At 38.8% G+C, this 26,522-nt stretch overlaps 1 protein-coding gene and 1 long non-coding RNA gene across 6 annotated transcripts; one reads left to right on the forward strand and one right to left on the reverse strand.

The window, feature by feature from the left end:
* The first annotated feature begins 118 nt into the window (after positions 1–118).
* Positions 119–3,190, forward strand: LOC114159555 (uncharacterized). Its single transcript, XR_003598615.1, has 2 exons — positions 119–935; positions 1,023–3,190. It is a non-coding gene; the product is annotated as an uncharacterized LOC114159555 (long non-coding RNA).
* Positions 2,308–26,293, reverse strand: znf652 (zinc finger protein 652). Of its 5 annotated transcripts, XM_028041516.1 has the most exons (7): positions 25,820–26,263; positions 20,545–20,858; positions 19,439–20,440; positions 15,375–15,522; positions 15,143–15,258; positions 10,904–11,048; positions 2,308–7,898 (listed from the first exon to the last, which is right to left on the reverse strand). In XM_028041516.1, the coding sequence occupies exons 3-7, from the start codon at positions 20,399–20,401 to the stop codon at positions 7,288–7,290; spliced, it is 1,983 nt and encodes a 660-aa protein (XP_027897317.1). In that variant the 5' UTR covers positions 20,402–20,440; positions 20,545–20,858; positions 25,820–26,263; the 3' UTR covers positions 2,308–7,287. The 5 variants fall into 5 exon arrangements, with proteins under 5 accessions (XP_027897317.1, XP_027897315.1, XP_027897314.1 ...); XM_028041514.1 differs by having other exon boundaries at positions 19,439–20,858; positions 26,161–26,293; XM_028041513.1 differs by having other exon boundaries at positions 19,439–20,858; positions 25,948–26,264.
* Between the last annotated feature and the right edge of the window lie 229 nt (positions 26,294–26,522).

Below are 26,522 nucleotides of genomic sequence, written 5' to 3' on the forward strand. Positions count from 1 at the left end.
TTAATAGCAGCCCACAGTGCGCGTTCACGGCACTCAGCTGATGAGAGAGTATAGGCAAAGAGAGGGGGCAAGGAAAGCAGGAATATTCTGTTGGATGAGGGTTCTACATAGTCAAAGATCCACTTTTTTCTTTTCCAAGTGTCTACGGTACATCTAGCCTTTTATGTAATCTGTTTTTGTTCAGCAGATTATCAACTTTATCTCTTGGTGAAACATTTACAGTTCCTTGCAACAGTATTTTTGAACTTTTCCACATTTTGTCCCTCCAAGTCGAGTCTTAGAACTGCTATTTATTGGAATCATAGCTTCGTGTCTTTACGGGTCCAGCTTTCCACATCTACTAGAAACTAGAACTATTTTGACATTTTACTTTGCAATATTGTCCAAATTTAGACAGGAGAATCTCTGAAACCATCAGTTTAAATATCCATTCGTTTAAGGTTTGGAACTTTTAACATGTTTTCATCAAAATCAAGTGAAAGGGCCGCTCTGTCCTTGTTTTAAGTTTTTTGCAGCCTCCAGCAGGTCGAGTTCCAGGATTGCCCTGTACTTAAATGCACCACTAAACTTTGACCAGATGTCCAGAGTAAAGACCACCCAATCAGCATGTTTTAACAAATGTTGCTGGAAAAAGCAGTGATTTCAAAAATCAATCTTGGCCTCCTTTTAGATGGCTAATCTGTATTTAGTTCAGTGGGGCCATTTTAATGGTAAAATGCCTCGAGTCTGCAAGTCCATATCTGTAGTGAAGGCAGGACAGGGATGGCTTTCGTTGTTGGGTTTCGCATTTCAGGAGATGACTGGATAGAAATGATTTAAAAGTAATCAAAATCTGAAATAAGGTTATGTTTCCATTTACTAACTACAGAGAAACATCAGTATCGCAGCAAGGGAGCCCATGTTTGCTGCTTGTTCCTCCTGATAAGACCCTGCAAGTATGCTGATTAATGAAGCACACAGAACGAACAAACGGCTGGGAAACGCGACGTGAAGTCCTCTTCTCTTTATCTGCCTGCCGACAGACGCAGCCTCCTCCCTCCTCGACACCAGAAGGCGTAATGACTAACAGCTGGGGAGGCCGACTATTTTCAAACCCAAATGGGAATGGAGATGTACAGACGGCGTGTTATTATCTCCTCTGCTCGTGAAGCGAGCCCCGGTACCTGGCCACCCACTCACCAACAGTGAGTCACACACACTTTTCTCTGCTCCCACCGGCCTGTTCTGCTACCTATAGGATTATGCGACTCATTAAACCCACCTGGTAAAGAGAAAGCAGGTATTCTTCCAGCAATAATACATCCTAAAAGGAGGGAAACACTACAAACCAATAAAACTTGAAGACTTTTTGGTACCTACGAAGATGATGACCTAAATTGTGGAACTATCCTGTTAATTTGCCCAAAATGGAAAGATTAGTAAAAGATTAGGGGTGTTAATAGTAGTAAAAACATGTCACAATTCTCAGATTCAGTGCAAAGAGTTGGTAAAATGTTATACCAAAATCGCAGTGAAACTAAAAAAAGCAGGAAAAGACCAGCGCTGAAGCAAGAGTCAATCAGCAATAATCCACGCTGGAGCAAATCTCAGTTTGAAACATACTTAAACTGAAGCACACAATCAGGAACATGCTGTTCCCAATCAATATTTTTCATGTTCACAATAAAAAGAAAGTAGACATCTTTTTTACTATAAAGTGACCTGCTCTAAACAAGTTCTAAAAGCGCCAATTCAACCTGAACAGATTCAGTCAAAAAATTTCATAGATTAAAAGAATAAAATAAGAACAGCCTGTAAAAACTAAATAGCCAATAATTCAATAGATTGAAGAAACAGTAAGCAAGTGTTTTCTGTGTGACTTCAGTTTCTCATATCACCCAATGTTTGTGACAATACAGCTTCAGTTTCCTGCACTTGCAGGCAGTTATTTATGCACACCTTTCTAATATTCCTGCTACTGTATTTCAAACGTTGATTTTCTTCTTTTTTTTTGACATCTTGTTGAAGATCTGCTGCTGTTTTTTTTTTTTTAAATCTTTGTCCCATAGCTGAGACTCTTTGGGTCATGCTTCAGCCATCTGCCAACTTATGCAACTAGCGGCAGTGGTTCACACAGCATCATCAACATTTAATAAATAAATGTGGATTTGTTTAAGTTCCTATTGAGCTCAGGTCTAGCTCAGATATTTTATTATGCCCCGATACCCGAAACCCTAAATTAAGCGCCAGTTTTGTCCAATATACTCTTCTATGTATAGCAAGGATTTTAAGAAAAAAGGAAAACAAAAGGATCCAAGGAAACAAATATCATGGCTACGAGTTTTTACTTTTCAAAGTTAGCAGTCAGTTAAATGTACATTATCAAAAAAAGGCCCAACTTTTTATCACTTATCCTCAATCTCCAGAAAACATACAAAAAGGACAAAACAGGACATTATAAAGCTGCACATTTTGTACCAGATACAATAATAAAATACACAATGCTACATTAAGTGGTTAAAAATACAAAGGGGAAAGAATATTGATTTTTTTAAAAACATCTTTAAAGAATATACAATGTTATTTTTTTAACTACTCAAGGATTTTAGTAGAAAGTGCATTCTATATAACAAAGAAAGGAGGAGGAGAATCATTTTGCAACAGAGAAAACGGACACAACGGGAAAAAATAAAATGACGAACGTATTTCCAATAATACATGAAGGGGCGTGTGTGATGGCACAAAAGTAGTAGGATCATCATTTGTACTTTGAAGGAAAGGTCCAAACTGAAGGCTATTTTTCTCAAAATGAAGTTAAGTACATAGATGTGTATATTAGCTATGGTCCCTTGCACACCGTCCACCTCCACCTCAGATTCTCCTCCTTTCCTTGCCTTAGAAAAAAAACAAAACAATCCACTCTAAAGTAAATAGCCTCCATCCATTTCCCATACAGTCACAACTACATTCTGCTCCACAATGCATTGTCACCTCCTCCCCTAACCCCGTTCCCTGCGCATCACCCACGCAGCAGTAAAGTGCAGAGAATAACAAAAGGCTTTAAAAATAAAAGGAACAAGACAAGACTGAAAATACCCCTACTGCAAAATCCTGAATCCCAACAGTGAGTCTACAGAGATTGAATGATAGCAAATAATATTGCAGCAGTATTAAGACGTACAGAGATGGCAGGCTAATTGCAGGCCTGGCACTAAACTACTGAACTTAACCACTTCAGACTACCATCAGATTGACAGGATGGGTTATTTTATTCCTATTGTCCGCCCCCCTACCCATTTACTCCTCTAATGACACATTATTGGGACACATTGTAAAAGCAGCTTTGGGTAAGAGATCCAAACTGAGACCAATGCACGCACAATACGCTCTCAATGTATTATCAGTCTGAGGCGGCAAGAACCGGAAAAATTCAGGCCAAACAAGCCCACGGCTTCTGCTCCTTAAAACACCAGACACACACCTTTTGGCCAACGGAAGAACCCCAGTTTCATGACATTTTCTGACCACTGCCTCTTATCCTGACATTTCCTATCATGTGCTGACAGTACATCAACAGTTGAAACCAGATGTTTACATACACAATATAAAAATTAGTTTTTACCCTCTCACCGTTAGACATTAAGTCAAACTAAGCTTTTACCATTTTAGGTAAATAATGATGGATTTCTTTCATATGTTTTGAGTTTTTTAAACATCAGAAGTTTTACATTAAAAGGACTATCCTTTTAAACTATTCAGGAAAGCCCAGATGCTTATTAAGAATCTGATTGGTTAATTCGCAACACTAGAGTTAAATGGAGGCTTGCCTGAGGATGCATTTTAAGGCAACCCCTCAAAAACACAGCTTCTTTTTATGACACTACAGAAAATTGAAAGAAATCAGGAAGAGAGTTGTGGAGCTCCACTTGATTCACGTTTCCAAACTCCCTAAAGGTGTCAAGTTCATCTGTTCAAACAGCTTTATGCTAGTATAAACACCATGGAAATGTTCTGCCATCAAAGTGCTCAGAAGTCAGGTAGCTTCTATATATGACATGTGAGAATCAACCCAAAATTGTTGTTGAAACTGATAAGTTTCTGAGCTAAAAGGCTACTCAGTGAAGAAGTCAAGTTCCAAACATTTTTCGAAACCTGTCTCGTTTAATAAAACCAAAATTCTAGCCCCAAAATGATCTTTGAATCATTTTCTGCAAAAAAAAAAAAAAAAAAAAAAGTAAAATTATGAAGCTTGCTAGCCAAAAAACTACAATCCCAACTGTGAAGTATGAGGGTGGCAGCATTATGTTGTACTTAACAAAATAGATGGCATCTTGAAGAAACATCATTATGTGAAAACACAGAGGCAGCATTTAATGACAGATGGGAATTTAAAGGTTGGATTTAAACAGTTGTACCAACTGAGTAATGACTGTCAGCATCCAAAACAGCAATTAAGTTGCTAGAGGACGACAAATTGGGAGTTTTGGAGCGACCATTGTAAAGCTGTAATCTCAGGCCCACGAAACCCGTGGGAAGAGCTGAAAAGGTGACTGAGTAACAACTTCTGTCGGCCAAATTCCTACAATTCCACCAAATACTAAGGAGAATTAAGTAAACATCTAAATTTGAAGAAATAATAAAAGAATCTCAAAGAATCCCCATTTAATTTTTCTAGTACTTCTTATACAGAAATAATTTTTATAATTGTAAATCTGATCTAAAAACAGGAAAAGTTTGTCAGAAGATGAGAAATAAAAATCATCCTTTTATTCAGTGTACGTAAAGATCTGCTGTTAACTGCATGTGACGGCTGTTCATTAGCTTAAAAACTAAGTAAATAATCTGAGAACATGAAACAAGAATGATCTATAAACCATCATTCGGCTTAGGCAACATTCAACAGGTTTACACATGCGCTGGCCTTTGTTGACCAAAGTTTGTCAGTACAGAAAATAAAATAAAATTAAAGTCTAGCCTCTACATTACACCACCCCACACCAAACCGTGGAATACAGGCTGAGGAATAATGCATAATATACTGTTAAGAGCTTCAATGAAAAAGGTCCCAGTTGTGTATACTGTGTGTGTGTGTGAGTGTGTGTGTCAGGCGACCTTTAACATGGTAACCCGTATTGTTTGAACAGCAGCAAAGGGAGGTGGGGATAAAAAATAAAATAGAGGACAAAAGCAGACGGGGCCACATGTCTGGCCCCTCACAGTGGCAGTATTATTCGACAGTCATTCATTTTCTAAAAGCAAACATTGACCAACAGTCCTGTAAGCTGAGGTTCTACTGGTCGCTGTAGGTAAATCAGTGACCGTGTGTATGCTTGAATGTGTGTGGGGTGTGTGTGTGTATGTGTGTGTGCCTGGGGCAGATCTCGTTTAATTAAAGTCATCTCGATCACAAAATATCAAGTCAAACATTTAATTTCACTGCAGAAAAGCCAGGCTGAAAGAACACAAATTTTTCCCCACACACACTAGATTAGGTTATGAAAACTGAACTAGAAAGCAAAATAAGGAGTTTTTAAGTAATGGAATGAAAAGCACCATTTTTACGGATATAAATCTGAGACTTCGTCTAGATTCAATTTAATTTACACAGTAGTTAAAAACTAATCTCTCCCATCTCACTGTAACCTATGGCACTGCATTTTACTCTACTGCTGTTTGCCCCTGACTGACAGCCCTAAAGGGATAGTTCAAATGTTTTGAACTGACGTTCTGTGAACTTATCAGTAATTGTTGCCTTAGCTGTAGCAGACAGATGCCATAGCATTGCGAGTTTGCAAAACAGTGAAGAAATAATTAGAGCGAAGGAAAACTACCAGACGAGGGGCTCTTTTAGTTGGTTTTAGTAATTACATTTGCAAGAAAATGTAGACCCAGTTGGCATTGTTTAAAATGGACATTTAAAACAAATGAAACAAAAATATGGTCAATTTGTGGCTCTGATTTCACAAATGTGCAGTTTTACATAAATCCAAGTCTTAGTGTACCTTTCACACTGATGTTTACAGAAAATGAGAGCCTATCTGGTATCTGCATGCATGTCTAATATTAAATATATGTAAGAGTGCTATGTTGGAGACAATTGCATTACTTATCAAATTTAGAAAGTCTTAAGATAACAGTTTTGGGGAGGGGGTGTCATTTTGTGAGCTAGTAAAATATTGCTCATCACTGGACGGTTACATTAGGGTTGTAATATTGACAGATTGTGTTTAACTGATCACAAGTCGACTCAAAATAATTTCCAAACAGCTAAATAGTGATACATCTGCAAAACTGACAGTCTAATGCAAAACGAAAATGCTTCGTTCTTGGCAGACGTTGAGCAGATCAGACAATTGGAGATGATGAGGCAGCTGGAGAGCCTCAAATAATGCAATTTTGCACTATAACAGGGATGTTTTTCAGTTAAAAGACTAAAAGACACAGAAGTATTCTGACAGATACTTTTTCAGTTTGTTTAAAATAGCTAAAATCTGTGGACTTCTCTTCTTAGCAGTTAGCCTAACTACCAAGAAGGTAAGAAGAATGTTCATGTTTACACAAACTCATTTCAATATGACATCTGTCTACTACAGGTAGAGCATATACCTGTAGCTTATCCCACAGAACATTGATATAAAAATCTCAACTGTCCCTTTAACATTGGCCGCTGTACAGGAAAAAAAGGCTCAGGTAGGCCCAGTTTCAACATTCATTAAACATTTTTTTGCCCATGAGGTTTCTGCACTACAGCTTGGAGAATAAGTACAATATTGCTATGGGGATGAGCGGCACAGGAAGCTCATGTCCTGACTAATGTATGACCTTGAGTCAAATTAACAAAATAAAAAGAAAAGGAAAGTTCAGTGAAACAAATCTTTGAGGATCCAGGGAGTCTAGGTATTATGGATTTTGAGTTCCATCAGCAGCTTTTATTTGTGATGAAAACCAGTTTCCACCCATTAAATGTGGAGAGAGATGTTCACACAGAGTCGTTTTCTGAAGAATAATTTCTAGCGATTGTAAAACCTTTGCCAGGTTGAACAGTTTTTTAAAGTGATGTCTCACTTAATGTGTGCACGGATGGTGCAACAGTTAGAATCCTTAATGTTTATGAGTTTAGATTAATTCTAGTCGAGCCACGTCTACGTAGGAAACCTGCATTGTCTGAAGGAACATGTATGCTCCTATTTCATCTCATCCTGCTGTCTGCAACAAACTCCTCTCTGCAGATCCGGCTTCCGGTTCCTGCGATTGAGAAACTGAGGCGGAGCTTTAAGAAGACAAGGTCTGGTTTGATGCTGCACAGGTTCAGTGGTGCTGTGGCGCTCCAGGACCCTTGTCAAGGGGAGCCATGTGGTGCAGGTAGCTGCTGTCTTCGTGCCCACAGTGGTTAAGTGGCTCGCTCTTGAAAAGAGCAGGTGGAGGTGGAAGGTGGGCGACAGGAGGGACAACCAGGTGGTGGTGGCTGTGAGGATTGGCCTGCTGCGGCGCGTTGGAGAGATGATGATGAGAGGGCGCTGAATGAAGCTGCACATGGGAGAACGCATGTCCGACGGAGCCCTGATGCGGAACGGGCCCTCCGGTCGGGCCGAGGCCCAGAGAAGCTGAAGTGGTGGCGGGTGTTGCCGCTGAGGGCCCGGGGACGGTGGTGGGAGAGGAAGAGGAGGAGGCAGGGGAGGAGAAGGCGTTGGCGAAGAGGCGGACAGGCACAGAGGAGCCGCTAGTCTGCAGGACCACGGGGCTGGTGACCCGGAAGCACTTCTCCTTGTGAGCTTTGAGCATGTTGGAGAATCGGAAGCGCTGGCCACAAACCTCGCAGGGGTACGGCTTCTCGCCCGTGTGCGTGCGGCGGTGGCGCTTCATGTTGGGCCGACTGGTGAAGCTCTTCCCGCAGATCTCACAAATGAAAGGCTTCTCTCCTGAAAGACAAACAGGCTGATTAATCAGAGTCAAATCATTTTAGGGCTATTTTAGTTATTGACTAATCTATCAACGATTATTGAAACTGCACATTCTATAGATTGTTAATTTAAGCCTTTAGGTAGTATTAGAAATGCATGAAAAAATGCATATAAAAAATTCTATTGATTTTTAAAAATAAATAAGAAAATCCTTTTATTTTCTAAAATGCACATAGCATTACTTTAGTGTATGCTTGATTATTTGTAGCAAAGGATGCATCTGCAGCTAAAAAAATACTTCTAACATCAATATATGAAAAGCTAAGCACTTTGAACTAGGTGACGCTATTTTATGTACATTTTTGGCTTAATTACTCCTCTGAGAATGTTGCTTTTTCAGCAAGTGGTCTTTTTTGGGGTTTGTTTACTTCAGTTAACGATTAATCGATTAGTAAAAAAGTCTACGGTTATTTCAATAATCAATTCATCATCGCATCAGCCCTAAATCATCTGCTGTCAAATGTGCTGGTTACAGACTTTCAAACAACTGAAGCTTTTCACACAAAGTTTCCTTTTCAACTTCAGCTCTGAGAATGCAAATAAGCCTCCATCTTGAATCGAGGGTCTCTGCCGTCAACCCACCCACTCCCCAGGAAGCTATTACAATTCACACTTCGAGGATGGGAGATGTGAAAGTGAACAACAGCAGTCCCGTTAGAATGCTGCTCTCATTAACCTCCCTCCACGGAGCCACTAAATGTGCCTGTTACCACCCACACAGCCATCTATTAACAGCCTGCTGAAGGGCTCTCCAAATGCCGGATTCTGGCACGTTCCACGCGAAGCTCCTCCACACCAACTGAATATCAAAAGGTGACAGCTGATGGGCCAGTGTTCTGTACCTGTTACATTTAATCATGGGAATTTACAAAAAAAGAACCAAAGTTTGGTTTATTACAGAGTAAGGCTGGGTGTGTCTCCTCCTGGATGAGGCTAAATTGGTCGGTAGCTGCAGGGATACGAGAGGGCAGCGTAATTACACATCACAAATATAACCTTGAGGGCCAACTGAGTGTGGCGTGTCCACCCACGGCTCAGGAAAAACAGCAGATGACGCGCAGGCATCAGTGCTCGGGCTGTTCTTAGAAAATTGGTGAAACATGAAAAAAAAAAAAAAAAACAGAGAAAGATGTACAGCTTCATGTGTCTGGGTAGTCATTACAAGCCACAATATATGCAGGGCTGTTCTTTGATGTAAAACATCCCCTCTCATTGCAAGAACGAAGCATAGAGGCAACACCCCATTTTGTTCCTTTTTTTAGAGTTTATGGTGCCTGGCGGGCGGCGAGGAGGGAAGACAAGAGCTTGGAAAACTTTGTAAATAACTCTAGCTGCATTAAGCTTTGCAAAAAAAGAAAAAGAGAGAAAAATAGAATAAACCCCACAAATAATCTAAATATTTAAATAAAATAAAAAACTAACATAAAATAATTTTTTAAAAACTCAAATTTGACTTTGGTTACGGTTGAAATCCAATATTTATATACAATGTATTAAAACACACCCTCTTCCTCACCATTGGACATTAAATCAGATTAAATCCGTCTCATTTTAGATCAGTCAGAACGTATAATTTAATACTACTACTTTATATTCATCTGTTCAAGTGATTCTGTACAAATATAAATGCCGTGGGAATGTCTAGTTCCAAAAAGAGAGAAAAATGTGTTTTGGTGTAAAATGTAGAAGACTGAAGATTTGGTTTGGCTAAGGCTCGTAAGACAAGGTGATTATGAAAACAGACTCACTCGGTGAGGAAGAAACACAAGATAAAAAGGCGGATTAAAGTCTGCACAAAGCACAGACACCATCACAAAGCCCTGATGTCAGTCCTATAGAAAACCTGTGGGCTGAGCTAAGATGCGTGAGAAACCAGTGCCTCTGGTAAACTGGTTCTGTCAGTAGGAATGGGACAAAATTGGTATGGACACAAAAAACTTTGGACTTAAGTTTTCAATTGTGTGAAAATTTGGTTTAACCTTTTAAACAGCATTTAAAAGCCCCTTTCAGATAAGTTTGTTCAGTGATCTTAACATCTTCTTTGTCCATTGCAATCATCCTAGAGGTCAGCAGCACAGTGAACATGTGACCTCTGGTTAAAGCAATGTTTAAGGAATCAATTCTATTGATATTAGATTATTTTTTTTATTTGCAGCATTAAAGTACTAAAACATTAAATAAAAACAGGACATCTCCAGGAATATTTACCACTGTTGCTGAATGTTTTGGATGAAATGTTCTCCTGCTTGATGGAGTCAATATGTCTGCTTTGTTTATTGTAATTGTCGATAATTACAACAAACAAAAGGTGTTGGTTCTGTTCAGATATTTGTTTACAGAACTGTGATGTGAAAAAAACTGTCATATTTTTCCTTTATCTGTGTACAGCAAATAGCACCCAAAATGTTTTCTTAATTTTTGAATGCGTTGCACTTTTAAGAGGTTTTGAGGGATATTTCTGTGTAAGAAGATGAGTTCAGAAATGAAATACTTTTTGATTTATTGATTTGAATTCAGTTTTTAATCTCATCCTAAACTTTGCCACACAGAGGTCATCCCCTAGTACTATTATATTCTAATATATACAGCTCTGGGAAAAAAAAGTAAGAGACCACTGCACTGAACCCATTGAAAATGTCATGGTTATTCCACCAAATATTGATTTCTCTTGAGTTAAAACATTAGTATTGTTGTTTCTAAGTGAATATGAACTTGTTTTCTTTGAAAGCACTGCATCTGTTTTGTTATTTTGACCATTTCTCATTTTCTGCAAATAAATACTACATTTTTGCATGGAATTTCAGAGACATGTTGTTCATAGAATAAAAGAGCAATGTTCATTTTACTCAAACATATACCTACAAAAAGTAAAATCAGAGAAACTGATCATTTTAAGTGATCTCTTAATTTTTTTCAGAACTGTATGCGTGTGTCTGATACACAGCGAGAGCCTCAGTTCTCACCTGTGTGTGTTTTCATGTGCTCGTCAAAGTACTGCTTCATGTTGAAGTCCTTGCCACACCATTGGCACATGAACTGCTTGTGTCCAATGTGAATACTCATATGGGAGCGCAGCTGGTACTTGTACTGGAACCGTTCGTCGCAGTGCTGCAAAAGAAAGAGAGGCTTTTTTAGACATGTACCCACTAGGTCAACGCATGCACACATTCTCAGAAATCTAAACTGAACCCTCGTCACACGGTTCTGCAGTGGTTTTTTTCCCTGTGGTAATGTGCAGCAGATTTCTGCTTACTTCAGCATATTTAGCTTTCAGAACAAACTAATGTGAGAAGAGATTATCTCTTTTCCAAGAACTCAGTGGGCTCTGATTGGCCTCCCTCAAATGGCCTGAGAAGAGACTTCCTACCATCCAACATCAGCTCAGGTGAGAAAATCCAGAAGAAAAAGCCACATATGTTCAGTCACTAAAAATAACCCTTGGTTGCAACACTTGTTACACACAGTGCATAGTTGCACTGAGGGTTTCTTGGTTCGATTTTTTTCCCCAAAGGTTAGATATTTATACTCTGTGCCACCACCTGACTAAATAGATGTCTTTGGTGAGAGAAAAAAAATGTAAGAAAGAATGTAAGGCCTACACATTACATAAACCTAATAGGCATGTAATAAAAACCTTAGTGTCTGGGATAGCTTCTAACATCTAATTAGAACAACTCCACCCATGAAACTGTTTTTAAGTGTGGTATAGTTAAAGGCCTAAAGCTGGAAGTAAGGACACCCTGTGAAGCATAAACAACCCTAGGAATACCGAGAGGGAAACTGACTGCATACTTTCCAAAGCAACAGAAGAAGTTTTGTTTTTTAGAGGGTCAGTCATGAGCATCGGGGTTTATAATGTTTGATATGGTTTGAGTAAAACTCTGAGGACGCACTGTCTGCTGAATGTTAATGTGTGGAGACGAAAGAAAATATTAAATTAGTTGATTATATGCCGAAAGGCCAGGGTGTCCAAAGTGCGAACCTGACCGCAGTTTAATGTTTGTACAGTTTAATATATTTGGCCCAGCAGCTCAGGTGGTTGATGCAGATGGAAAGTTCATAATGATGAACTGAAATTATTATAACATAGACAATTAGGTGCAAAACAAAGTATTCATCTTTTAATCATTATGTTTTCTCTATAATTTTACTGTTAACAGAATCACAAATATCTAGCAATTTTTACTCAAATTTATTTAATTGATTTATTAAACTTTGCTAAATATAACAGGTGTGTTTTTAAAAAAAGAAGGAACCAAAGTTCTGTTCTTGTTACTGAGGAATAAACTTTTTGACTGTAGGCCACAAAAATGGAAATTCTTCCAACTCCCTCCTCTGAAAGATTTGGACACTGTACGCCTTTATTTTATTACGGTAAACCAACAAAACCTTGTTTATGTTCTGGATTTACACATCTCGCACATTCCTTCCCCACAAAATTAACCATTTTATTTTGTTTCACTAAAATTGCATTTTTATTTCATCTCTGACCAGATAAATTATATATATATTTTTAAAATTATGTTTATATGGCTCACAAACCTTTCGACAATTTCAGCCCTCGTCATTAAAAGTTTGGAAACCACAGCATGAGGGGTGCGAACACACATGTTCTGAACTATATTTAAATTTCAAACCATTACTCTAGTTTCTTATTGTTTTGTGCTCTTTGTAACGTGTTTATGTTTGCAATAATTCATGTTGTATGCAACTGTGTACCCTAGAACGCATTATGAAAGACAAAAAAAAGAACATTATGCAAAATACTGTTTAAAAGATTTCTTCACTTATAATGCCATATGGATTCTCACCCATTAACTCAGCTTTGCTGCTTTGAGTAGAAAACTAAATGAGAGCATCACAACGGGAAGAAATCAATTGCTCCCTCTTTGAAAGTTTAAAGGACTTTATATGGTTTATAAACTGTGTCTTCAAGATGTAAAAAAGAAAATATTAAATAGAATGTGAAAAAACATTGATTGCATTAATTTTAAAGCAACAGCATTTGGTCATCAGTCATTTTTATAGAGATGCTCTTTGCAGTTTATTTCAGAAAACAGCAGAGAGCGCCAAATGCACGTGCAAGTGCAGTAAAAAAGTATTTGCCACCTATAGATTTATTTTGTTTTGCTTTTTGTTACACTTAAATGTTTTACATCATCAAATGACTGTTAATGTTAGATTTTTTTATTTATTACGGCAAAAAAAGCAATTCAAACAAATGTGACCCTATGTGGAAAAAAGTAAATGTCCCCTAAACCAAATAAGCAGCAACAATTATTGTGCTTTTTAGATCACTGATAAATCTTGCATCACTATGGATGAGTAAATGCCCTAACATTCTTTGCATAATTGCTCACATTAAAGGGTTTTGTTAAATGCCATGTTACAAGTTCGGACCTTTACTAGGTCACTCCAAAATCTCACTATTCCCCCAGCCAATCAGAGGTGGACTTGGTGGTTCGGATATGCCACGTGACGAGGATCTGAAGTGTGCTGGAATTTAAATTAGTGTTCAGAGATATTCCTCCTTTGGCATTTTATACACCAGAGCAGAATTCTTGGGCTAGCAAGACAGTCCCAGACCATAACACTACCACCACCATGTGTGACTGAAGGCAAAATGCTCTTATTTCTGAAAGGTTGGGTTGTGTAACAGCAGAAGCAACAGAAGATTTGATGTTGTCCCATCAAATCTTTTGAGTCATCACTTTGTCAATTGCAAGACAGGCTTTTTTGGTCAGCAGTGGGTTTTCACTTTGGGTGCCATAGCAACCCAGCCTTTTTTCTGGTGTTGAAGGCCGACCTTAATTAAGGCAAATGAGGCCTGCAGGGGTTTTGCGACCTCCTGGATTAGTTGTTAATGCCTTGTTGGAGTAATTTTGGAAAGCTGGCCACTCTTAGGTAGGATCAGCACCACTTTGCGTTTTCCCCATTTGTGTACAACGGCTCTCACTGACAGCCTGAGTGAGTCCTGCCTGAGTCCTAAAGCCTTTTGTGACCTGTTTTTCAGATTGAAACATGCGAGTGACTTTTTTCCCCTAACAAACTCTCTTCATACCGAGGCAAGAAGTGTTGCTTTTTCCTACTTCATATTGCATGGAAGTTCTATTTAAGTAATTGATTGATTCTACAAATCAGGTAGAGATTGGGTTTGGCTATTGAGAAAATCAAATAAACACAGCTTTCCTTAAAATCTAGGAAATCAGAATTAAATCTGATTTAATAAGATTGGGGGGTGGGAGGAAATGGACTGTGTAATGGGAGCAGATATCGTTTCACAGCGTGGTGGTATTTTCTGCAAACTAAGACTTTTCGTAGTCTAAAGAAAGTCCTCTTCTTATCAAACATTCAGTATTTATCTGTAGGGCTGAGGAAAAGAAATGTTGCACAAAATAAAGGGAAAGAACTCTTTGGAATTGAAAAGTTCACTCAGCAAATGCATCATGACGCCATCTGTTGGAATATCTCTGAAAAGCAGAAGGAGTGTAATTTCTGCTGTGATGAAAAGGATACGTTAATTTTGCAAGGTGTGACTGTCGCCACAAAATCACAGAAAGATCCCAGAGGACCGCGATTCAGAGACTTGATAAAAGGGGAAATAAAGGTAATTGAAAGTCACACAGAGGACAGCTGACATTCAGAAGCGCTTTTGCCTGTTGTCATTTGCACTGCAGAAAGATTTAATTACAAACTGCAAACATAACCTGTTCTTTATTACCCTGTCAAAGATAAATTCAGAAACAAATCCAGGCTTTAATATCTGTTATTTTCTCTGCTTTAATACAAATATTGAGATATGCTGCTTGTGCTGGAAAATATTTAATTATGTTTCCATGTTATTAATGATGCCTTGGTCTAGAATTGCATTTGTATCTTCTAATGAGTTTCTGCATTTACCATCAAGCATGTAATAAGTTGTGTCTCTTATTACATGCAAACAAGCAATAACCTGCTGAGTGTAATTCATGTAACCATAACTACAATAACCTGTTGGGCAGATATCTTTATGGTATTCCTATAACTCACCTAATTACATTTCCTTATTCTGTATTTCTTGTGAACATAGAACATATTTACTGTACTTTTGGACCCAACTCTCCATTTATAAAGCACGAATTCCCCTCATTATGGAACAACAGTAAATATTAGAGACAATTAATGCATTTCTGTTTTACGGCAATGTTAAAACAGCATCTTACCTCACAGCGGAAAGGTTTCTCCCCAGAGTGCTGGAGCGAGTGAACTTTTAAAGACATGCTGCGTTTAAACGACTTCCCACACGTCTCACAGGTGAAAGGCATGTCCTTAGTGTGAGCTGGAGATGAGGGGAGATAATTAAAGCTATTTTAAGGGTTCCAATAATATTGATAAACATGTTGTCAGAGCTGACCCCTTGAAACATTATGCAAATAATTATAAGGCCCAACTCACCAACCATGTGCTTCCGGACGTGGGCCATTGTGTAGAACTTCTTCTCACAGATTTCGCATGAGAACTTCTTCTCTGCATAGCCGTGAACAATCTTAATGTGCTCATGCAGCGACCACAACTTCTTAAAAGACTTGTTGCAGGAGACACACTGTGGAAAACCAGAGCAGACATATTTATTAGGATGGAATAAAGTGTTGAGGTTTCTTATCAGCAGGTACAACTTTCTGAAAGTCCAACAGCTCCCTCTGCTGGGGAAAAAGTGTAACATCAGGGTAAACGTCTGATTAATCTGGAAAATTATTTATATTTGAGGCAAGTGATTGCAACAATTAGCAATAATAAGTGTCTAACTTGGTGCACAAGAAAATATTGCATCCAAAATCTAAAAAATTCCCAATTTGGTTATACAGTAACAAATTCATATATTTGTTCAATTTTAACAGCATTAAATAATCATATTACTTAGTTTTACTTTTTATTCCAAATCTTGTTTTATAAGTGATTCCCCCCCATTATTTTCTATTTTTTTTCCCATATCATGGAATATTATTATTAATATTATTATGAAATATTATTCACATTTTGCCATTGTTTCCATATTTTGTATATATGTAGTCTTTTTTTTAATAAATGTATGGTTTTTTTTTATCATACATTGATGTTCTCCCTGTAATATTTTCTCTTTTTCCCCCTCTCCTATTTTCTCCTTTGTTTATTTATTTACAAGGTTTTTATTTTCTTTGTGTTTTCTTTTGATTTTCCTTCTGACTATGAAATGGAAATTGGAAAAGAACAGTGAGAGGAGGGGGACTGACTGCAGGACATGAGATTTGAAACTGGGTCATTTCTACCTTATGGGTAGTGGAGAAAATAAATTCCAACTTCTGCACTAAACTTCTGTTTTAAAACTTATCAATGGCATAGAATAATCAATGCACCTGAGGAAAAGACCTGGTTTGAACGACTCAAAAGTTAAAAAACTTTATGGCATTCATGTTAATCATGATATGTAAACATCTACAACTAATTTATTCAAAAATATTACTTAGCCATAAAACAAAGCTGCTTCTCTAACAGCTGCCATCTTTCAGGCTGCAAAGCTTAGCACAGAAAAACTCCCACAACATGCAGGAGAAATGTCAAAAAAACACAACTAATTAATGGTATGGCTTTGGTCTAATCAAAATTACAGACTTTCTCAATTAATCTGAGGAGCTCTTAAACACCTTAATGTTATGCTGGCTTGAAAATTGAGTTTTTTTCTCCTCTTATAAAAAGGTGAGTTTTTTTTTCTTCCATAAAACTGCTAAGATTCAATGAAAACAGTTGCATGCAACACATGATTTCCTCTCAGGCTTGACTCTATTTAGCTCATTTTGAGCTCTGAAACTCCACTCACATGCACTTATGTAACACAGAAATGAGTTTATGAAGTCTTTCCATTGAAGACACACTAAAAATACACAAACTAAAAAGTGTTTAAAACTAATTTGATGTATTTTGGTAACATTAACAGAAACTATGGAGGTAGAAAGAAACTAAACTTTAGAGATTTAAAGCTACAGACTTTTCTAGGGTATGTTTAGACTAGATGAGAAAAATCTTCAATATAACCGTTTCCTGCTTTAGAGAGAAATGACAGCAGTTTTATAAATGGTGCTTTTAAAGATAACTTTACATCCTCACATTGATTTCTACATTGTTAGTAGAAATCTGAGCAGCTGTTCAGATACCCTGTGGTCTAAAATAACTTGAAAATGCAAATCAAAGTCAGCAAAAATCGGGTGAATTCAAGCGATCAAAACAGCTGCTAGTCCCTCAGGAATTCAAAAGCTGAACCTCCCCATTCAGTGTCAGGAAACTAAAGCCACAACAGAACAGCAGATAAGGATACAGGCTCACAGGAGCTGTGCTGCAAATATGCAAGCATGTGTTTTTAAACTATATCTGGACTCCAAGAGCACCAGATAATCGAAAGGTTTGCTACAGTAAAGCTACCAATGCATGTATAAATGTTTAATGCAGATGGGTCGAATTCACATCAGTCATTTAAACTTGGAAAATGTGGACTGCCTCAGCGTTTGCATGTGTTCATACTGTATTTTCTATAAAAATCTAAAACCAACTACAAAACCTTCAGTCAAAAAAAACCAACAACTTGATGATCACGCTAACAGACTGGTTTCGGCAGATTGTTGTATGATGACTGGAAGACCGAGGATCATAAACTACAGGATTTGTCAAACACCTAAAGCCAACTGAACGCACTGAACTCTTGTACAAACTCTGACGAGGGGGGACAGTTTTGCCAGAGGGAGTCATTTGGTTCAAAGGAGCTTCAAAACTCACAAACAGAATTTATCAGCAAATGAAACAGGAACACTCATTTCGCCACAAAATTACTAACTTCACAATGAATAATTGTCAAGATTGTAATGCATAAATACTACCAAAGACGTCTCAATGACGCCAAACAAGCGAGGAAAAAAATCTTGTTCCTTCAAATATTCTCTAAGAGCATTTGGATTAAAGTAAGAGCAGATAATGTTCATGAAGCCTCTTGGTCATGTTTTAATGGATTCATCTGGGAATGAAAAAGACATTCCCAGATAAAAGTTGAGGTTGATGTCCTATAAAAGTACAAACTGCCTTCCAATAAGTCTCGTTTGTGAGATTAAAAGCACCTTTTGAAAAGAACCTTTAGACGGGTTTTAAATATACTTTTCATTAAAACCACATTTCTGCATTAAAAATGTTTATTGATCTAATGTAATATTCTAGCCCTAAATGTTGTGTTTTTGTTTTGTGTTTATGCAGAAAAACCAGCATAACTAAAAGAAATAAAGTCTTGAAAACACCAGCTTGTGTGTTATTAAACTGCACAATGTTTTAGTGGATTACTAATGATGATAGTTTCCTGGTATTCCTCCAGAAAGAACAGACCAATTCTTCTCAATCCAACATCCAGTGCAGTGATGCCAAAATTAATTTGAGATTCATTATGTTGCTTCTCTTGATCGTTCCAGAATCTGTATGAACCTGAAGCGTGGCCCATTTGCCAACTATAATATAGTCTACTACTCTTATTATATCAATCAACCAAAACAGCAAGCATTCATTTTTCAAGTCAAGAAATTCTAAACTACAAGAGAGAATTATGAAAGGATAACTGGCTGACTGCAACTGAGATTGAGTCAGATCCCCTTACACTTGCCTCAACAGATTTTGGTGCCCAGATCTTGCCTAACGTCTTGGGTACAATCTGGCAATAACATAAATAAATAAAAATCATGTAGCAACTTCTCTGCTTTAGTGGAATGCAGCCTTTGTTTACAGTTTCAGGTAACAAAAGGCAGCTATAGTCTGAATTTAAAATGTGTGCATCTGAAGAAATCAGAATCAAAACGTTTTCTGGTTTCAGCAATTCTTTGCAAGTATTACAATACATACAGAAATGGAAAAGTAACAAATATTAAAAAGTTGCACATCAACCACTTTGTTCTGTGAGAGAGCGAAATCATGTAAAGAAAAAGAAACTTGTATTGTGTAAAAAAAACCCCCAAAAAACAGGTAAGGTTCTTCAACAGTGGTTTAACAACAGTTGCTTTGATCCATCTGTGTTGTAGATCATAAGACTCCCTCAAACTCTTGAATGGGCTCTGCTTCACAACTCAGCAGGCTGCAGTTTCACCTGTTTTATTTTCATAACCACACTTTAATTTCCTTCCACTGAGCTTCCAATTATTATTCTAAAATACAGCAATTTGGGAACAGCCACATTCATTTGCAGTTACCTTTTGCGGCTTAACCTCCTTATGAAGAATGTTAATGACTTTCAGCTGGACAGCAGCATGATTTCAATAGTCACAACTTATCATTTCTATTATTAAAATACATTTGTATCATTCTTATGTTTTGTTAAAAGACTTAATTTTGGGTTAGTATTATTTACTGGGATACACATGCGTCTGATTAACTGTGGTTTGTTATCATTTCAAACACCTGCACCACCTCAATCTTTAATTGCAGGTTAAATAAAAACTAATGAATGAAGTCAGATTTACCTGGATGTTCTTCTCGCAGTCAGTCTGCTGATGCAGTGCCAACTCGCTCTCCAGGACGAACTTCTTGCCGCATTTGTCGCAGATTTGCATCCGCCTGTGTGTGACGTTCATGTGCTTCTCCAGGTACCAGCGTGTGTTGAACACCCGGGGACACTTCTCGCACGCCAGCATCTCCTTCTCCTCCTCCAGCTCTGCCTTCTCGCCCGTCTTCTCTGTACCTGCGGAAGACGGGGTCGACCTGCCCGACCTGCGCTTGCTTTTTGGAGGCTCCATGCGCCTCCGCCGCCCCCTGGTGGTCATTCCTGCTGTGGCGGCGCTCAGGGCCATTCGGAGGCTTTTCCTCTTTGGCGGGCTGGCTGATGAAGAACTTTGTCTGGTTCTTCTCGACCGCGTCGTTTGACTCTCCATCGCTTCGTCCTCTTCGTCTTCCTCCTCTTCCTCGTCATGGCTCTCCTCCTCTTCTTCCTCCTCTTCTTCTTCTTCCTCCTCATCATCCTCATCACTTCCTCCTCTTTCTGAGTCATCTGCTGCAGTTCCAGTTTTGTTGTCACCCTTGGATACGTGAAGCGTCTGGTTGTTCAGATTCACCTCGACAATGATCTGCTCACGTTTGAAGCCCTCTTCACTCTCCTCCTCCTCCTCTTCATCCTCATCATCTTCATCAACCTCAGTGTCATCAGAGGATTCCTGGTTTCCCGTTTTGGACTCCTGCGATCCCGCCTCCTGCGCTCCCTCTCTGAAGTACTGTTGATGCTGCTGTGAAGTCACATGCTGAGGCGGCACCTGACCCATGTTTTGGTCCGTCCCGGCCGTCTTGGCTGACATCTTGTTGTCTACCAACACAGAATAAGGCTTTCCACTCACCTCCCTCCTGTGAACCTTTCCCGTCAGAACCAAATCCGGGTTATTAGAGTGATAATAGTTCTGGGACACAGGCGTCCTACGTGCCTCCTCCTGTGACATCCCGCCCAGGCTGCGGATGGAAACCTCCTCCTTCAGGCTCTGGCAGGATTTCATGAAGAAGTGATGATGGGATTATATCAGGTGTGAGCACAAGGTAATATAAAAGAGAAAAGACTATGTTGCAAAAAAAAGACTAGCCTAACCTAGCCTAGCCTGCAAGGAGGGGTAGGGGGCCAATCCCCCACCCTCCTTCTTCTGAGGAGATAGGAAGGAGGGGACGAGGTGAGAGACGATCAACCTGATTCAAAAAGAGCGTCCATTCTGTCCGGAGAAGGACACGCAGTTGGTAAGACATTAAAACTGTCCCAAAGTTTGTTCCATATAGCTGGGAAACAAAATCTGATTACAAAATCTCAGCGTCAGTTTTTCAAGGTCTTTCGGATCCAGAGCAAGCGAAGGTGAGCCGGAGACCGCTCACCTGTCAGCACCTCCACGTCTCACTCGAAGCTCCATTTAACTGCAAGACAGAGAAAAAGAAGACACAAAGAGGCTTACAGATGAGATTAAAGACGATGTTCTTCCGCTCGCTTTGAAAAAACGGTGAGATTGCGACCTGAAACTGCAGGCATGTTGAGCTTGAAGCAGCGAGTGTCACATTTACCCACAGACGTTTGTCTTAGTGCCGAGTGTGGGAGCTGAAACCACAGGTTTCACGAATGACTGCGAGTAAAATTCAAATTTAAAAACTGTGCAGCCCGAATGTCTCTCTCGACCACAACTGAAAGATCTCATCAATTTTAACGTACAGATACATGTTCCTGTTTGGTCTGTAATCATTTAAAATTGTCAAAGTTTGTGACAGGATGCCGTAGGTTCAGCTTTTTTAACATCTACAGAATTTCTGACACGCAGCTAGAGAACTCGCTTGACTGAAAACAGAAACTTTATTCCAAATGTACAATGAAAAACTTAAAAACTTTTAAGCAAGGTCAAAAACCACGGAGCGCACTCCTGCAGCAGTAGTAAAGCAGAAAACCTCGAAACAAACCGAAGCGGAGCATGCAAAAGCAAAAATCCGACCACTGTCCTTTAGCTTTTATCTAAAGTTGGACTGCAACTAAAGTAAAAATCAATTCACAACAATGTTAATGCCTCTCGGAAACAAGAAGCTCACCTGAAACGGCAAGAAACGCTGAAAAACATCAAGGTGTTCTTTCGCCTTAAGCAGCACATGTAAACGCAGCTCCCATTGACTGCTAGAAAGCGTAGTGTAACCACAGCTCTGGAGCTTCTATTGCAAACACAACCACAGGAAATTGTATGTCAACCTGTCAGTGAAACTTATCTGCTATACTTGTAACCTAAAGTGTGATTATCTTGTTTATAAACAAGTCACACACCGAAAAAGATGTATATAGTTTCATGTTTGTTCTAGACTTGACTTTGAATCATAGATATACTAAAAGTTGGAAGGTTGCACATTCGTACTGAGGCGTCTCCAGGTTGACAGTTGGGTGACCTCAAAAAGCCTTTACCAGTAATTCTGAGTATGCATCGAGGCGGTTTCTTTTGCTAGAAAAAACCTCCTATAGCACCATACACACAAATCAGCATCTCCTTTCTTGGAGACAGAAAATATCGCCTCTATCTTCACAAACATCTTGCACTTATGCACTCTTGGCTTAAAATAAACGCCCAACTGGCTACAGAAGAAAAACAATGAAGTAATGCTGCCATATATACCATATATATATACATATATAATGTGATTTGTATTTAATTTTAAATCAGATTTTGAAATCACAGTTTGTAAAATGCCACAAAATGAACCCTGGTTGTGCAACAGTGAATTTGTTGCTAAGAATTTGAATTAAATATTACAAACCCACTTATTTTCCATTTATTGTTCTTGTCTTTGACCTGTTTTTGTCAGGATATCTTTTGTAGTTTGCTAGTGAAGTAGTTGTAGTAAACTGATTCGGTGATTAACTTTTTGTGGATGCTATAATCCAATTCCATAATGACAACTACAATACTGTGAAAAGGCATTTGCACCCTTGCACATTTCTTTATCACATGTTTAACATTGAAATACTGGGAAAAAAAAAACTAAAAAACTGTTTTGAATTATGATTTTATTAATAAAGTGAAAATGCCATCCAATCTAACCTGGCCCCATATAAAAATAAATCTAATTGCCAACAAAACCTAACAAGTGTTTGTTATACTTAAAAAACAGTCTTATACATCTCTGTGTGGGAATTTTGGCACACAGTTTATTGCAGAATTGTTTTTATTCAGAAATTTTGAATTGTTTTAAAGCATTACATCTAGATTTGACTAATTCACTCCAAAAACCTTTTGTTCTTTGATCCAATCAGAGGTGATCTCGCTAGAATCCTAGGGATCATTGCCCTGCTCCATAAGCTTCCCAGATTGTCCTTCAGGTTTTTCTACTGCAGAGCAGAATTCATAGATCCAAATGAAGGAAGTCATCCAGGTCCTGAAGCAGCAAATCAGCCTCAGATCTTCACATGGCAACACTGTGTCAACATGACGTTCTTTTTGTGAAATGCTCCGTTTGTTTTACGACAAATGTAACGGGTTGTACTTCTTCGAAAATGTTCCTCTTTTGACCACAGAAGATTTACTCAAAGGTCTGGGGGAGCATCAAGATATGTCGCAACATGTATAATAGGCCTTTTTGTTATTTTATAGTTTTTTCTTTTCTTTGAACTCTCCACTGGATGGCATTTTTTGCCTAGGCTTTTACTTATTTACAAATCATGAACTCTGATCTTAATTGAGGGAAATAAAGTCTGCAGTGCTTCAGTGTGTTATGCTAGTTTCTTCTGTTACCTCCTGGATGAATTAATAAGTCAAAGTTTCCTGTGTGCTCTGTGGTTTTTGGCCTCACCGACTCATTGAGTCCTCATTTCTAACCCTGTATTTGTGGATCATAACACTGACTTCTGCCTATTCTGCTGGAAAAGGCTTTATTATGGACAAACTCACCTAATGCTTGAAGAGATGGTGAGTTTCCTTGGTGTAAGGAGACCTAATACTTTATATTTATATTAAATAAAAATGATCCGACATTCGAGTCTTGAGGAATCTACCTCATGTTTATTCACTCAAATTTATAATTGCCAAATTATAAAAAGCATTGTCAATTTACCAATTATGTTTCCATTAAATAAAAAAAATCTATACTACTTTCGAGTGTATTAGTCACAATGTTCAATTTATTTGGTTGTAATTCAGACAAAAAAAAAAAGACGTTTCTGATCTACGGAAATGCCATCATAATCAAATATACGTGTTCATTTACCCACATTTACTACATACTTTGCTTCCTTCAATAATCATTCTGCACTTCATTAGTAATACTTACATGCAGTTATATTTGCTTTGTTTTGTTTTTATACTTGAATCTTACCAAATAATTAAAAATATATGATGAGAAATAGCAGAGGACATAAAACTGCTAGAAGAAGTAACTACCTAAACCAGTTCAGCCAAACTTTGCAATTACAAATGTAAGCAACGCAGGAGAATAAGACACCTGCCTTCCTGTGCATGCCGACTCTGATCCCCTCTGAGAATCGGACAGCATTTCTCAGAGCATTAAAACCGCAGAGGGGAGGGGAGCTCAGCACTGACAGAGCAACTCGCCTCACATGGTCGTCCCAGACACACAACCGAACAGATTATCCCATGTCTACATGACAGAGAAGCATAAACTGCATGCAAAACGGCAGCCTGACATACTTGACTTAAAAGTCGAGTCAGGTGGTTTTCTTCTCTGTCAAGCGTATGTGGTCCAAAACGATAAACCAAACTTATTTGATTTGGTACCAACTGCATAAAACCGTTGAAAACCCCAAAACAATAATCAAATGAATTTTTGAGTGCAAACAAACAAGCAGTAAACTTGAGTGGCTGCATAAAAGGCTTCCACTCAGTAATGATGAGTCATTTCTGAGTTTCACTCGCTGTGAAATACTGAAGTCCTTTGATGTGGGAATCATGTAGAGCTCAATATTAACTGAGATTAGGTTACACAACCTGTCAGATCTTAAGATCCTACCTATGCAAATGACAAGTATAATGATAAGTGTTTTTTTCCCCCCCCAACTTTGACAATTTTGAAAACAAGTTTATTGGAAGGAAAGAAAATCAAGCATATTTGTATGAATCACTGACAGTTTTACTAATCCAAAGCACAGAGGAAGTGAAGTTGCTTTCTCTCTAAAAAGTCAAATTAAACGTTTTCCTCGATCAGCTATTGGGAGGCATTCTGAGAACCAAGCAGAAAACTTTTTTTGTGCATAGGTAAAGCCACAAAACCAGTCATGTACCGGATAGATGCTACTGTGGCTAAAGATCTGTATGACAGGATGGGAGTGTTACTGCAAAGCAACTGTACCAAACAAACAATGCTGCACATACTGAAAAGTGCTTAGCCAAAATGCCTGTGACACAGATGAGATCTCTGCAGTTCAAATATGCCACGCTTTACTCTCCAATGCAAAGCTGCTGAAATCCATGCACCCTCTCAAGTCTAGACTTTAATGAGCTTTCTCCTCTTGCAGCTTGTAAAGGTTCACATTCCTCACGCTGTCCAAACTCATAAGACCTTAACCAGCTCACGGCGCAGTGCACTGCAGGGATGCTTCATGCCTCTGTAGGTATGTGGCCATCAAACCCCAGAATCGGGTCATGGAGCAATGCTCTGATTTTGCAGTCTGCTTCAAATCTTTTGGTTGAACTTAATGAAAAGTAGAAGGGGGGAAAGTAATCTCAGCTTTTGCTGCACAGACTGAGACATTTCCAAATTTGACAGAAACCAATGATGTCAGATCTTATCCCCAGTTAACTAATAAAATTTAATATGTATGCATTTTTTAAGAAGATGAAAACTATAACGGCACAAAGGGTTAAAACCTAAAAGGCAACACTGCTCAGCGAATAGCAGAAACCCTGTACAGGCCTGGGCAACTTATGCTACTTAGCCCGCTAGCTAAAGTCTGCAGTTACTAACCTTACCTGTACATGACAAGCTAACTTTGCTACATTAGCTGAAGATGCTCCTTTTAGGTAAATGTATCTGCAGAATAATCTCAAAACCTTCAGTTTTATCTCACGTTTTGCTTACATGCATTACCCCAAAACAAACACACGCACTTTCACTTTTTTTTAACCCCAAGCCGCCCAGAATGTTGCTAGTTAGCTTAAAGCTAGCATCAACGTTAAAGTTTTTAGCACAAACGTTACACTTTATGTCTGTGTTGCACATTGAAGATAATAAATGGCAGCTATCGGGCCCGTGTCGAGCTAAAGCCAATGTCACGCTTTGTTTTCACAGTATCTCCCTCTCGTTGTAAGCTGCAGTCCTAACAAACAAAAAAAAAAAGCTGTGGTAAACCCACTCCACTCGACACTGTCACAAAGTCAGTGTTCATAGACAGTTTTTACCGTAGCTTCGGCCACCGGCTTCCGGAAACCCGTGTGCGCTTCGCCTGGCAGCTGTCCTGGATGTCAGTCCCGTAGGTGCCGAAAATCCACTAAAACAGCGACATTTTGCGGTCGCTTCACTGGCTTACCTCCGTCTAAAGAGAGCGAGAGCGACCTCCTTCTTGCGTTCGTGCAATCAGAGCTGCACAGATTCAGCAGGGTTGCTTGCCCTCCCTCTATCTATCTATGTACATTCGTGGATGTGCACACAGAACGGGTAATGCCAGCTTCTGTTATGTGTGCAAAAAAAGACGGGAGGATATTTTTTTTATTAATGTACGTTACACCGGTTGCGGGGATACCTGCGCACCGGAGTCCTCAGCCCCGCTACGTGGCCCCGGCAAAGCTCTTAGCTTACGGCGCCGCCGTCCTCCCGCGCTCATCCCAGGCATTTAGGCCGCTGTCTGGGCGCAAGCGCGCCCCACGGTGTCTCGATTCTGTTGGTCTTCCCTGGAAGCTAGAGACTGTTCAGGGCGCGCACACAATGGGAGAAACCATACAGGAATCTGTATTCTCCTTCTGGTTCTAAAATTGTACTATTTTACTAAGTTTACCTTATCTGCTCTCTGTGAGTTTATTTTAATAACTCTATTCATATACAATTTAATTATCTCAAGGTACCTTGCAGGAAAACCAAGGAACAAATGTAAAGAAATACATTTCT

The sequence above is a fragment of the Xiphophorus couchianus genome, chromosome 16 (genome assembly GCF_001444195.1).
Source record: "Xiphophorus couchianus chromosome 16, X_couchianus-1.0, whole genome shotgun sequence".
Taxonomy (NCBI): Eukaryota; Metazoa; Chordata; class Actinopteri; order Cyprinodontiformes; family Poeciliidae; genus Xiphophorus; species Xiphophorus couchianus.